Source organism: Amblyomma americanum, chromosome 7 (assembly GCF_052857255.1).
Source record: "Amblyomma americanum isolate KBUSLIRL-KWMA chromosome 7, ASM5285725v1, whole genome shotgun sequence".
NCBI lineage: Eukaryota > Metazoa > Arthropoda > Arachnida > Ixodida > Ixodidae > Amblyomma > Amblyomma americanum.
Window position 1 is genome coordinate 13,892,386 of NC_135503.1, and position 14,552 is coordinate 13,906,937.

The following is a 14,552-nucleotide window of genomic DNA, read 5'->3' on the forward strand; positions in this document are numbered from 1 at the left end:
CATAAAAACGCGGCGGCTGCGTTTTTATGGAGGAAAAACGCTAAGGCGCCCGTGTGCTGTGCGATGTCAGTGCACGTTAAAGATCCCCAGGTGGTCGAAATTATTCCGGAGCCCTCCACTACGGTACCTATTCTTCCTTTCTTCTTTTACTCCCTCCTTTATCTCTTCCCTTACGGCGCGGTTCAGGTGTCCAAAGATATATGAGACAGATACTGCGCCATTTCCTTTCCCCAAAAACCAATTATTATTATTATTATTATTATTATTATTATTATTATAATGCGTCGACGTCAACTACAAATGTACTGATCTCTGAGGGTACAGCACGTGCCAGCCACATCTGTGGCGATCACGGAATCTCTGTTTCGTTGTCCGCCATCATGAACGTCCCAGGCGTGAATTCTCTATGTGTTGAGGAATATATTCCTGCTATAATTACAATTTACTCACCAATAAGCACACCTTTTTATGCCCAACAAACGCTGGAACAACATCAAAAATCATCATTATGGCAATTTACACAGAAAAAAAACTGAATATAAATTTTCTCAGTGTTCATTTACAACATAATGTTTTAATGGTTGCAAGGCAAGCCATGTAGTCATCGGTTCATTTGCCCATCCCCGCCTGTTTTCGATTTTCAGGCGTGTTCCTACTAGTTACAGTTCTTGTATTTAATAAAATAGAAACAAATAAACATGGCATAATCCCTCTATATGATAGAATCTATAAAAGAGACGACATAAAATGCAAGAACGTTTATCCGAGTCGACAAATGGTTTAAGTGCAGTGGTAGTAAGAAATAAATTGCATTATGGCGACATGAAGCAGCAATGTATGCTATAACAAGGCACTTTGGTGTAATTTAGATGTCATAAGAGAAAAAAAAAGTCGCGCCAAAAAAATTTATTTACAGCGTTGAGAGTTGCGGAAGCTGCTGCGCACAAAACATGCCGACTCGTCACACGATTAATGGTAGCAGAGGGATTGCTAGCAGCAGCTGAAAAAGACCTCCATAGCTTGGACCTGTCGGACGTCAGAAAATACTTTGCACGCTAGGGTAGGAGGCGGAAATGAACGATATTTCGTTTTCTTTATTCAAGTGTTAGAGGTCACTTGTTTTCCAAACTCATTGTGGAGCTGGTTACATTCATCTGTACATACAGCACTCGAAGGATGCCGAACTAACAAAAACTGAAACGAGCAGACTTATGGTGAATTCCAATCGCAGGCCCGGAGCGGTGTGCACGCTCTGGCAGAGCGCGCGACCTGAAATTGCGATTGGAGTACACTTGCTCTGGCCAGAGCATGTAGGGCGCCGCTATCGCCGCTGCATAAGAATGTCACGCAAACTTCGGGTCGGATCCGCCGATTTCGGCGGAGCAGTCCCGATTGCTCCACGGAGCAATCTCGGCTCGGCAACAGCTCCCTGTCTACGATTGGAAGACTCGATCCGTGCCTCAGATCTGCGTTTGGAATACAGTGGCTCCGAAAAGAGCAGAAAACGTTGCTCCAGAAGTGCTCCAACTGTGCGATTGGAAGTTACCATTAGCTTACTACGAAGCAAGTTCCTTTGGTGGTCCGTCTGACCGCTTTCTTGTCATAAAAAAAAACCTTCAACTCTTGTAAACAGGTTGCTCGCTTATTCAGCTTTTTTGAACTTTGGCGATGCTGCTTCAACTGTAGCCTAGCCTTGTTCATTGCGTAATTCGCGAATCGCCCGCCTTTCGCAGAAAGCGGGCAACATCATCAACTTCTGCAACGAGACGGTGAAGCTGAACGGATCGGTGCCCATCTCGGCGCGGGCAGCGATGACGTACCCGAACGACACCCTGACTTCACTGGCCACTGTGCTGGTAGGACACCACAACGTCCTCTTCGTGGGCACCGCCGAAGGAACGCTCAAGAAGGTTAGCCCCCACTGTTTAGCTCACTGAGCCTTCGGACTTTACTACGTTGCTTGCCTGAATTTTTTTGTTGTTTGAATTTTGTGGTTGAATTTTTTTTATAGTCGCGCGTTTTGTAACTTTCTTATTGACATCCACGTTGCAATAGCGTGAACTTTCGCGCTCTCTGTTTTTTTTTTTTTTTGCTGTTGCGAACTTAGATTTTGTGTTAAGATAAGAGCAAAAGAGAGAGAGAGAGAAACCATTAATATCCGGCTCCTGATCCGGGTCGGGAAAAGTTCGGGTTTGGGAACAAGGTTTCTTTGGACATAAAGTTAAAAAACCTCCTCCCAGTGTTAAGCATGTTGTTTTGTTTTTCATCTATTCCGCCTAACCTAAAACATGCAGACCTCATCTGAGCGCGATCCATATACTAACTACAGTGCTAATAAAGCCTGAAAGAATCGAAATAAAAGTACTGTTGTTTATGAATCCGCAGTTCGTGCCGAATGGTTGTCGTCTAAATTAGCGAAAAATTACGGTATTCATTCGCTTGACCAAGGACTAAAACGATTCTTGCTAGGCTTACTTTTTAACTATTAAACACAAACACGCACCAGAACCCTCATCATGTTTATCATATAGTAATTGGTGCGGCATAGCCTTCATCATCACCTAATTTGCTCATATCGTAATTCAGAAATCTGGACTGGAGCCCATTCACTGTAATTCTCGTTAGAAAGCAGAGAAAATTGTTCTCTCTAAATGAGCTTCTCTTGCGGATTTACATTGTTTCATTTACCTTGTGCGGAATTGTTCTTTTTTTGTTGTTTTCTTGTCTCTTCCTTACTTTTAAGTGCCCTGCCGGTTTGTGTCTGCGCATGACCTCCAGTCTAATAAATAAATGTCATTGCTTCTCGCTAGTACATGCGTCTTCTGAGGTCAGTACACACATCCTTCAAACAACCTTGCCATATTTTTCTTGTCTCTGCAAAGGCAGATGTTTTGGCATAGGGACACACGTAAAAAAAACACAATAATGAGTTTCAACCGCTAATATATCCGGGATCGTAAATTATGAAGTGTTGTTTGCTCTTTTTCTTTCAGATTTTGCTCACCGGAGCCACAGCTGCCGAAGAGTTCGAGCAGGTCTCTCTGGACCCCGGCCATAAGATCATCCCGCAGATCTACGTAGAGGCGGCCCAGAACTACCTCTTCGCCGTTTCCATCTATAAGGTACTTAAGTTCCTCTTGTTTCAATTCAGTTGTTGCCGTGTATTGTCGTGCTGACTTTATACTCACAAAACAACCTGTGAACTAGGCTTTCTGCCGTGAAAGAGGCTGTTCCTGGAGAGCAACTAGTCTTAATGATTTCTTACAGTCGACTGTGTTCGTGACGACTAGTGCGGCGAATGTTTTCCAAAAATTTTTTGCGAAGAATCATAAATTCTTTGAATGACACTTTTCGCGTACGGGTGTTTCACCTACGGGTTAACACAACTTTTAAAATGTGCCTTTTAGTTAGAACCCGACCGCGGCGGCTGCGTTTTTATGGAGGAAAAACGCTAAGGCGCCCGTGTGCTGTGCGATGTCAGTGCACGTTAAAGATCCCCAGGTGGTCGAAATTATTCCGGAGCCCTCCACTACGGCACCTATTCTTCCTTTCTCTCACTCCCTCCTTTATCCCTTCCCTTACGGCGTGGTTCAGGTGTCCAAAGATATATGAGACAGATACTGCGCCATTTCCTTTCCCCCAAAACCAATTATTATTATTATTATTATTATTATTATTATTATTATTATTATTATTATTATTATTATTATTATTATTATTATTATTATTATTATTATTATTATTATTATTATTATTATTTTAGTTAGAAGAGTGCTTTTTTCGGCATTGCATTGTCAGAGGTGTAGTACATCAGAAGACGTGCTAACTAGCAGGCTGGTTAACTAATATTGAATAATCAACTTTTTAACTGCTACAGTTAGGTTCTTTCATCATTGAGAGCCATGTAGCCTTCTGTAAGTATTATCCACAAGAGTTTTTAAAATTCAGAAAAGCCGGTTACCCTCGACGCTGTGGCCCAACAAGTTTAGGCTATTTCGCCGAGTTAGTACACTGGAGAGGTTGCTTTGCCTGCAAGCTTTCTCGAAGCCGCATGTATTTTGACGCAATGAAGGCAAAATTTGTTGGGCTACACGTCAAGAGTAATTGCGCTTTTGAAATTCTGAAAACTGATATGGATATTACTTACGGCGGGCTGCACGCCTCAGTAATTAAAGAACCTAACAGTAATAGTTAGAAAGTTAACTATTCAATATTAGTTAACCAGCTTGCTCGTTAGTGTGGCTTAGTTCTATTCTGATGTACTACATCACTGAAAATGCTATCCCGAAAAAAGCGCTCTTCTAACTCAAAAAGCCTATTTTAAAAAAATTGTAAAGCCTTAGGTGAAACACCCTGCATATGCGATGAAAAAATACTGTGTTCATCGTAAATTAGCCCACAAATTCACCATGATGCAATCGGTGAAAGCCTCATAAATCTGCATGCGAACTCTTCTTGCCTATATTAGAATTTAGAAATCAAAACTAGAGCTGGAGATTGCGTGGAAAAAAAAAAAACGGGAACGAGACCATTGCCTCATAAATGGGGCACCGCATTATAACATCAAAAGCAATCGTGAGACTCGTAAACACGAAGTCAGCCATAAAACTTTGCCTTTGCTATCTTTGTATGCGGGCGATTCGTGGGGATTGTGTTACTATAATTTCTTATCGGGCGCTGTCCATCCTGGCTATGTTTATAATGAGCGGACAACGAGAGACACGGCATTACAAGCGGTCTATCGGCACCCATGGGATGGGGGGAGTTCGGGGAACATCGTTGCAACAGCGCAAAAGAAGGCGGGCAGACAGAAGGACAACGACAGGGAGAACGTTTTTCCTGACTCTCTGCGTTGTCTTTGGCGATTTTGCAACAATTCCAGACGACTCGCCCAACTTAGAACATTTCCGTAAATAAATCATGCATTGGCTAAATAAATAGTTGCCGGCGTTAGCTGCCGAGAGCCAGGATCGTTTCAGTAGGGTTAGCTCCCATCAAAAACAGATAAAAAAAAGACATTACGCATTGCAGGTCCTCGCGTAACTAACGGTGGCAGTAAAAGAAAACTGTTGCTTTCCGGAAAGAAGGAAGCACCATCTAGAGCGGTTCAAGCATCGAAGTTAAAAAAAAACTGATATCAAGGGAGTGAGGGGTGTATAGAAATAATAAATTCGAGCGCAATGACTGTGAGAGAAATTAGGCTCGCCATTACCCTAGGACTGACCCGAATGCCGCGAAGCAAAAGTACAGAAGTAAGTAGAGAGCGCTTATAGTAAGCGCAGGTGTCAAACAGTCGGCAGGTAAACGAAAACACTCGCAAGCGACGATAGCTAGCTCCTCGAAGACGAACGCGGAAGAGCCTCACTCATGAGACTGACTGAGAGAATGAAAGAGTCTTGAAGAGAGAGCGAGGTTGCGAGAAGGAGAGAGAGAGAGAGACAGAGGAAGGTGTCCGTTTCAATCTGGCGCGCAGCTCGGCCGGAGCGGGGGGCGACAAAGCGCCTCGCTGACCTGTGTCCGAGCGCCGAGAAGCGCCGACAAAGCGCCACGCGCGGCGCCCTAATGGACGCCGGGACCTCGGCTCTGTGCTGCCAAGCTCGGCCAGTGCGCCCCTGATGCGTGTCAGGTTCAACACGGCTCTGCTCTTAGCCGCCGACCGGGCCCCGTTTGAAACTCCACTCTCGGAATGCAAAAGTTGTCCCGCTTCCTGGCTTTCTTTCTCTCTCTCACTGTCTGTTTATTTTTCTCCCTTTTCTTCTTCTTCTTGCTTCGAACGGTCGCGTCCGAGGAAAGCGATCTTTGGCGTCGCTTCTTTTTCCATTTTTTTTTCCTCCATGACAACCTGCAACACGGCTCCAGTACTTCTGTTTTTCTGCAGGGCTGTTAGATCACTTTTTGTTTAGCTTACACTGCAGTTCGCTTCGCAGGTTCTAACCTCTCTCTGTTGTTGACGACTTGTGGCGTTTTGCGGATGCATATAGTGAGCAGCGAAGGAAAAGAACAAGAACACACGAGAGAAAACGAGGAATGAAGAAGAAACACCATTTGTCAGAACCTATTTTGGGAGGCGTTCATCTCGGCTGCACCTTGCACGCTCTATCGACGCCGTTTGGGCTGTGTTTGTACCGCCAGTTTCTCGCCTTCGGGAAGGAAGTTGGAAGCGTCTGTGTTGATGACAACACGACAGCATTTTTGGCAGCTCGTTTGTTATAATAATTGGTTGTAGTAATGAAAACTGTAGTCTTGTGCGTTATTGTCGAGGAAGCCATTGTACAAAGAACGCTGTACAGCGCTCCTTATGTATTCCTGATGTGTCCACTATATAATGAACACACCAGGATAAGTAGCTTGACAGGCACCAAAACCGAGTGGTATTGCATTTCGCGTGCTGAGAACTGAACCCGAGACCTCGTCCTCAGTTGCAGAACGGCAGGGCGACATGAGCTACCTCGATGGCTATTTTTTCGTCTTGTTTTTATTATTTAATAAGATGACCCCTTCTTTCGTGAAGTATTTGTTGCACTCTGAAATCACATTTAATGCATCGGTGTAATAAACATGTATTCCGCTCTCTTTCAAAACACATTCAATTTTTCATAGTTCTTTTTTCCTTTGCCGGATGTACAGTTTCTGTAAAAGTATACCGGTAGTGGTAATAACTTGCTGTGCTTTTGCCGGTATGATCAGAGTTCTTTAGCACTTTGCGACGCAGCTTGCATATCTGGCGCAGGCAAGAGAAGTGACGCATCAGAGTAACCTCTTCGAGGCGATAAAACACCTCGCTGTCATATTAAAATCTCAAAAATGAACGCCTACCGAAAGGGGGGGGGGGGGGGGGGGAAGACGCTTCGCCTCCTGTACGAGAGCCTTGTTCACAAAACTTTAGGTTTAATATAACCTTGTTAGTTTGAACAACGTTTAAGTTTAATTTTCAAGTTTTAATCTGGTTGTCCCCGACCAGGGAAGTTTCGCGCAACTCTTGACTTTAGCATGTCGCTGTCATCTTCTAAGAAGCGGGTATTATTCTACTTTATGCGATATGTAAGATCATAACGTCAATCTTTAGGAGTAGCGGGAACGCATGTGAAAATAATAGACATGGTAGATCTTTGTTCGTATCCTTGAAACAAACATCAAGGATGCCTCCTGCATAAATGTCGGCTACAGCTTTGCAACGCCCACCGAATTTCCTTAATGGACAGCGAGTTGGCGCATGATGCAAGAGAACGGCTGCGCAAGTACGCGCATGCGTCACTTTCTTTCTTGTGCTGTCGAAGTGGCTCCGCCGACCTCTTAAAGGACCAATGCACAGACCAAGCCAAGAAATCAAGACGAGGAAAAGAGCATGGGTTAACGGTGTGAATTACAAGAGAAGGCAAACCTGGCAAGGGGGACAAGGAGTCAATCGGACTGATGAGATTTGGAAGTTTGTGCGGATCAGGGACCTGCAACTGGTGAAGGACACGATTAAGTAGAGGTCAGTGAAAGTTGCCTTCGTCCTTTCGTGGACGTAGTTTGTGGAGTGATAATGATGATGACACCAACCTGTGCCTCCTGTGACCAAGGTTTAAGCACGTGTTAGCACTTTACTACGGGAAAGTCTAAGTACAAAGGCAGTCTCAAGGAGAACGCACATGCATAGTGTTCGGGTTGAGCTGGCTTGGTGACACGGCCATCTGAAGGACGATGCACACAAATAAGTATTTGAGATTTGCGCTCTCGCGGCTCGAACTGCGTGGCGTCATCCTGGCGTCCGGTGCGCCCCACGATACCTCTTTCAGCACATTCTTACCTCTTCTTTTGTCAACGTCGCCGACTTCAATGGGGCGGCGCTTGTAATTTAACCAATCAGAAGCGCCGGATAGTCACATGATCGGCAAGCGGGCAGCACGTTCTGACGGCTACGTTTTTTTTTTTCGGTGACGTCACAATGCAGATTCACCTGACCGGCACGAATATCGTGTGCGGCTGACGCTGTTGACTTGATATGCATCAAAAACAATGCCAGTGACGACGCCTACGCTGGATGCGTCAGGAATGGCCGACAAGCAGCTGCATACTAATATGAACGCCCACACTATGCTTAAAGTTGGCAGCCCGAGTATGGGCTTTTGAAAAGCCCGAGTATGGGGTTTTTGAAAAGCCGCAGCATCTACGATTTAAACTCGAAACGAGAGCGTCTAAGGAGCCACGGCTTTACTCGACGCGCTGAAGCACTTGACTCAACGCGATCAGGACTTTCAGTGCACTTGTTGCTTTTGGATTCTCTGATTTATCTGATGACGCGCAAATGACGCTAACCGCAAAGCTTCCGGTTCCTTTCCACTTCTGAGTGTATGCGATTGCGGGCAGGGTGTCACGAATTTTTTTCTTTCCCGCCCAAACTAACGAATGTTCACAGCAGCAAGGGCAAGAACATATAACTTTAATAATTTTTTGCTGGCTCCACCATAGTTTACTTGCTGAGTCGTCTTCCTGATTTTCATGCAGGTGAGCAAGGTGCGCATCGAGAAGTGCCAGCAGTACGAGACATGCGAATCCTGCCTCGCTTCCCGCAACCCCTTCTGCGGTTGGTGCTCCCTCGAAAGAAGGTGAGTTGGCTTCTCAGGATTTCATTGTTCTCCGCAAATCGTAGAGCCGCTGCTCCCACCTCTGTCGACGCCGGGTGTAGCGCGCAAATCCCCTTCGAGCTGCGAGAGTCGAAAAACACGCCAAGCAAAGCGCGCATCACGCACTAAGCGACGTCCTTTCACTCCTTTCATTGCTATACCACACGGTGCGTATATCGCTCCACAGATGGCGCCAGTGCCCCCTTGTTTTCAGATATTTTTTCTTTTGAACACTTTCGGGTGCATTCCCTCTCTCCTTTCCGCAAACAATAGCGTAAATTTTCATTTCCGTGAGCTTTGCGCGATATGCTGGGTGGAAGTGAAGAGCGAGTGAGGAAGTGTGTGAGGAGGTACGCTGGGTGTACGAACGGGTGGTTGTGGTCTGCGTGCTTTTTTTACAGCCATCATTTTACGCTCGGTTTACGAGCCTATAAAAAGCGGGTGCGCCGCTTGGCGTTTGGTTATAAGCATGCGTCGTCCCCTAGGTTCTCCACTTCCTCACCCCTTTACCCTCCTTTCCATCTCCTAGAAAGCTGCTGCTCCGCAGAGCTCGCAACCGCGGCTCGCTTCCGACGTGGGTTGTTTTTTTTTTTTTGTTCCGCACCTGGGGCGTGAAAATGTGCGGTTATTCGTTCGCGAATGTTTCGCAATCGGGCTACAACAGCGCCGCAAGTGGTGGAAGTGGTGATGCTGGTGGTGGTGGCGCTGTCGGCGGGGCAGCAAAACCGCGACGTAACAGCGCGTGGCGGAACTGGAAAGAAAGAATGGAAAGAATGCAATGAAAATGTGAAAGCAAGAAGAAAAGAGATGGCCAGAGAAAGAGAGAGGGCGGGAGAAAGCAACATAGTGTATGCACTGCAAGCATCCCGCGAACAGAGGAAATACTACGGTCTTATGACCCCCGTCTGCAGCACCGCTATTGCTGGGCTCTTCGAGGCAGCGGTCATAACATCACGACGGTCGCGATAACAGGCTTGGGCTTGTTTACGCGCGGTTCAAAGATCAGCAATAAAAGTAAAGACGGGAGAGGGCGTGGAAACGCCCACGTGAACATGGGGAGGAGACAAGGTGGGCTTGCGTATACGCAGGCATGGGAAAAAACAACAACCAAGCAGAGAATGGAAGGAAGCCCGCATTAAAACTGTGCTAACAGGCACGTCCGGAAGAAAAGGCAAAATACCAAAACAAAAGGTGAGAAAACTGTATCACGGCAGGGGGATCAAATTAGGCGAATAAACTAGCTGGCTTCGAAGAAGGAGTCTTGTCTTCTACTAAAGAGAGACTTGTGTTGGAGAAAACCGCGGGCAGCCAGCAAGCAAATCGATGATGGCCCCTGCGAGTAGATTGAGGGCGTTAAAACACTGCATACCCCACCTCCACCCGGCCCCTCTTCCCGCTTTAAGGATACGTTGCTTCGGGATCCTACTTCTCGTCTTTCGCGGATACAGTACTTCCTGCTCCGTGTGCCTGGAAGCCACGGCGTAATCTCGACGGAGCTATTTCGAGTAAGAAGATACTTGTTTTCCGGGCCTCGCAGCAAGCGAGGGGAAAAAAAATCGTGATTAGATATCGACTAGCAGCGGAAGAGGCTCGTGCTGGTTGTTGCTTTTCCGGCCGGCCGCTTCCGGTGTTTTTCCCTTTTGGTTCGGCGTGCTTGTAGAAGGCCGCGACGGAGTCATCTGAGAGGCTGCGCGGGATGTTTCCGCGAGCGCCTGCTCCGTCAGTATAGCGCCGTGGAGAGAGCATCTGCCGGACTCTGCTTTGCGGCATCGCACGTGTAGGGTTGGTCGAGTCTGCCAATTTGCAGCCACCGCCCCCTCCGCCGTTACGGCACCGTCACTCCTGGGAATTGGAGGAGTGTTGTTTTTTTGCTGTTGTTGTTCTGGCCCGTTGCACGAGCGCGCGGCAAACCGCTTGGGTCCCGTGGGTCTCACCGCGCGCCGAGGAACTGAAGACTAAAGCGGTTAATCTCTGTTCTCTAGTTTTCATTGTTTTTAGTTCCTCCTTTTCTATTTGTCTCTCTCAGTCTAGTTTAGCTCAGTGTATACGGGAAAAGGAAGGCCTCAGCTTTGCTAGCCTGGAGGACGGCGCGGGATGGCGAAGAGGAGGAGCTTTGAATTTTTAACTCAGGGGTTGTATTCGTTAGCGATTATCTAGCGGATTCACTGTTTTACTGCGGCTGTGCCTTTAGCCAGTGTTGCCATTGAGGCGGCGGGTAATCCTTGCCATATATCAGTCTAGACTACACAGGTGGCTCCCACCAATCAGAGTGGGGTGTAACAATTAACCCTATAGGAAGAAGAGCTAGGAAGCACGCCCCTTTGTTCGCGTTTTTTTTTAACAATAGCAATCTTTCCACTTTGAGATAACTACTCTTGCATTTCTTGTTTTTTTTTGGATATTCACGTAGCGGAAGCGAGATGTTTTTCTTCGATAAGTTTGCCCATTCTCGGCGAATACGTGTGCCGCAAAGCCATCAACTGTGTTGCAAGAGAGGGTCATTGAACTATGCAGCCAACATCAAAAAGCAACCGTGCGCAAACAGAAGATAGTTACTTCGTTGGTAGCACTGCATACAGGAGAAATAAGAGATTGCGTTGGTGTGTCCATCAATATCGTGCGCGGTTCTAAGTTGATCAAATAGTGTTGACGAAAGACAAAACGATGTACTCAGCTCAATCACGGCCGTTTATTTCCCTTTCCTTTGCTTCTTCCACATATAAGTAGATTAGAAACCATCCCATTTATGTTCGAATAACGCGGAGCCGTGCATCTCAGGAAAAAAAAAAACGCGCAAAACAGATCTCGGCGAGAGCCTAATATCACGTTACGAAATGCAGATTAGGAGTAATGTCCTTCCGGAAATAGAGTGTCATCTGAGCACGTCGCAATCCAGCCTCTCCGCTTGCGTGCCCCTCGAAATCTCGAAAGAATTTCCCCGAGATGTTGCCATGATTGCATTTGCTGGAGCGAGCGGTGCTGTTGGGAGAGATTGTTGTCAGGAGACGGGCGCTCGTGGCACAAGCGCACGCAGCAGAAAGATGCGAAGTTTAGCCGCAATGCTCGAGGCCGCAGAAAGCTAAGTAATGGTCTTTCGCGTTTCCCTCGCCCTCCGAGCACCCCCTTTCCCTCACCACTTGTTTTGCTTTTTGCTGCGGCTAGCTGCTCTGAAACACAGCTCGAATCCGAATTCTGATTGCTTGCGATGTCGAAACTGGGCTCCAAATCTGTCGCTATTTCTTGCTACGCCTTCCCCAGACCGGTGCTGTTGTTTCAAGAGGCCGTGCATTCAACTATATCTCTTTCTTTCACGAAAACATGAAGACACCCCAGCAGTGGTTAGGAGCTCTGAAATTTGAATGCGGCTGGTCATTTACTGCCGCGCGGAAGACCGATGGTGCAGTCGAAAGTACTTCAACTTTGTGTGCACTGCGTTACGAAAGTAGCCGTCATTTCTTTATATATAGTTGTTTTCCTGTTTCTACCCGATTCTTAATCATAACTTTCTGTGGGGTACCCGCATTTTCTTTCTCTCTTGGACTAACTGATCATCCCACGCTCAAAGAACACTGCACAGTCACCTCGAACAGGAAGCGCTTGTAACTCCCCCAAACTTAACCCTATATATTCAGGCTGCGCGTATAATGACAGTTTTCCTTGCTCTCAAAGACGTCCTGTCGTCTCTGCGCGCTCATGCATTTTTGTTAATAACGGATGGTCGAGCGCGTTGCCTAGAAATCAACGTTAATTAATAATGCATGCCCCGCCAAGCGCTTCAGTTTTAGCTTATTTTTTCTCTTCCAGACGCCCAGTCAGCCAGGAGGACAAGGAAAAATTCAGTGTATGGATTCATTCAGCATGATTTAGGTGCGGCACGTTTGGGGACGCTGCAAACTCTTGAAGCGCAAAACATGGACTCAAGTGAAAAAGACAAATAAACAAACACTACTAAGAGGTGCGGAAATGAGCCATTAAGGAAGGAAGCCAGGCTGTTCCTTTGTTCCCGCAATGAAACAAAGGGGGAGTTTGCCACGCGAACGCCGCCTCTAAGTTCCCGCTGTTAATCACACGACACACTCGCTCGAGGCAGCTGGTAACTATGCTCGGCTGGTACTGCAGGGAAGCGAGAGAACAACAAGACCCTTGGCGGGACTTTTAAGCACCGCGGGGTTCACGCTGTGAACGCTGGTGGCCGGCGACGATGTGTTTCTCGAGCCGCGCGTTATTCAGGCGTTTACGCGCGCTCCAGTTAGCGGCGATGAAGCGTTGCCTAGCGTTGCCGAGCGAGCCTCGTTCACGAAGGACGGGTGGAGTTAAATACTTTGTCCGATTGAAACTGTGCAGCGCTGTGAAAGTTCGAGATAGAGTGAGCTAAGGAGAGACAAAATTTTGATGTTCTTTTCTTACGTAGGTGCGCTTCATATCCAGCCGCTTTTTTGGGGGGGGTAGCGTTCATGACACTTTGCCATCTGCACGGAAGTCAGGCATATCCATGGTCCGGCCAATCACGCATCGACAATTCTGCTCTGGATCAGCCTTTGGGCGTCACGGTTGGTATGAATAGAAGTGAAGGAAATAAAGAAAATGATCATTGCGCATTCTGACCGTCGATAAAGGTAAAAAATGAATTCTATTAACATTTACTATTTCCCTGCGACTCTTTTTTTTTCGATTTTCGTTTATTGAACAAGCAATGCTGAGTCCCCGTTAATCATTCGCATTTGGCCAGCACCGATCCCCTTGCCCAGCAAAGATTAAAATCGAAAAAAAAGGAATCGTTAAGCTGTATTCGATAACGTCGCACGCAAAATAGGGGCAAGCGTCCCTGTGCTCAGCAACCAGTCATCATAACCAACGATAAGATATCGAAGGCAGCGGCTAATCACGAACTATGCTTATGCGCAGACGACCTGTTTTCGGAGACAGCCCGATTATCCGACGCAAGGCTTTACGTATAGCCTCTCCAGCGGTGCACGATTTTAGCGAAGAACTACATGCGCAGTCTTGTTGAGTGTCGTCGTCGGGCGATGCGAGGAACAACGAACAGTGTATGTTCGTGTGTGCGTGCGCACCCGAGAGATGGCGCGGGGATCGCCGTCGCCGGAGGAGGGGCGTCGTTGCGGAAGTGGCATTTATCGCGCCCGACGAGAATGGATGTCGCTAATACGATGATGCATGCTCGGAGGGGTTACGCGGGGAACCTGGCTGAAATTAATAAGAGAGAAAGAATGGAGACAAGAATAGAGAAAGGAGGAGGGACGGGGGGTGGAAAAGCTCGATGAACGCCCCGAGGCGAGGCTTCTCGTCGTCTCGTCGACGTCGTCTTGGATGGTGTGCGAATAACGACCGTCGTCAAGAGCGCGCAGTACTATGCACTCCTCGGGGCCTCGCGCTCAGTGACTTCGAGATATCCACCTTTTCCTCTCATCTCTTAGGGCTGCTTGCAGTCACTTAAAGTGCTTGCGCATACTTACTTCGAGAATTCCCTTTTAGTTATTACGGCCTGTACGATGAACGAGCTGAGGAAGCAGCGGACGAACGTTGGCAAGAGGGAAGAGAAGCCGGGGAGCTAAAAAATAAAATAAAAAAGGAACAAGACCCACGGAGTAGCGATGATGAAAATTTATCGCTATCATACACACTATAGGCTTTATTCGCGGTGCGTCTATCGCCTTATATACAGTCTCGGCTCGTCGCCATTGTTTCTAGCTCGCCATGCATCCCTCTATGTGTTTCATCTTTCTTTTTTTGTTTTTTCTCTACGTCGTGTTCCCGCTTTCTCCTTTGTTAGCAAACTCGGCTCAGCTGCCGAAATGGCTGACGGAGTTTTTTCGGCGTGCTCCGAAAGAGCAGAGGCTGGGTGGCGTTTTTCTGAGAACGAAGACTAATGGCTGCCTGAGTCGACGCTGATATTGGAAGAGGAAGAAAAAAAAAAGAAGTGTA

At 47.0% G+C, this 14,552-nt stretch overlaps 1 protein-coding gene across 1 annotated transcript in view; it reads left to right on the forward strand.

Annotated features, from left to right (window-relative positions):
• The window catches only part of LOC144098521 (plexin-B-like), a 192,377-nt gene that overhangs the window by 93,247 nt on the left and 84,578 nt on the right, over window positions 1-14,552 (forward strand). Inside the window, exons 6-8 of the mRNA XM_077631226.1 lie at window positions 1,734-1,910; window positions 2,994-3,122; window positions 8,491-8,591. Coding sequence (XP_077487352.1) covers window positions 1,734-1,910; window positions 2,994-3,122; window positions 8,491-8,591 — 407 coding nt within the window. The remainder of the gene's footprint in view (window positions 1-1,733; window positions 1,911-2,993; window positions 3,123-8,490; window positions 8,592-14,552) is intronic.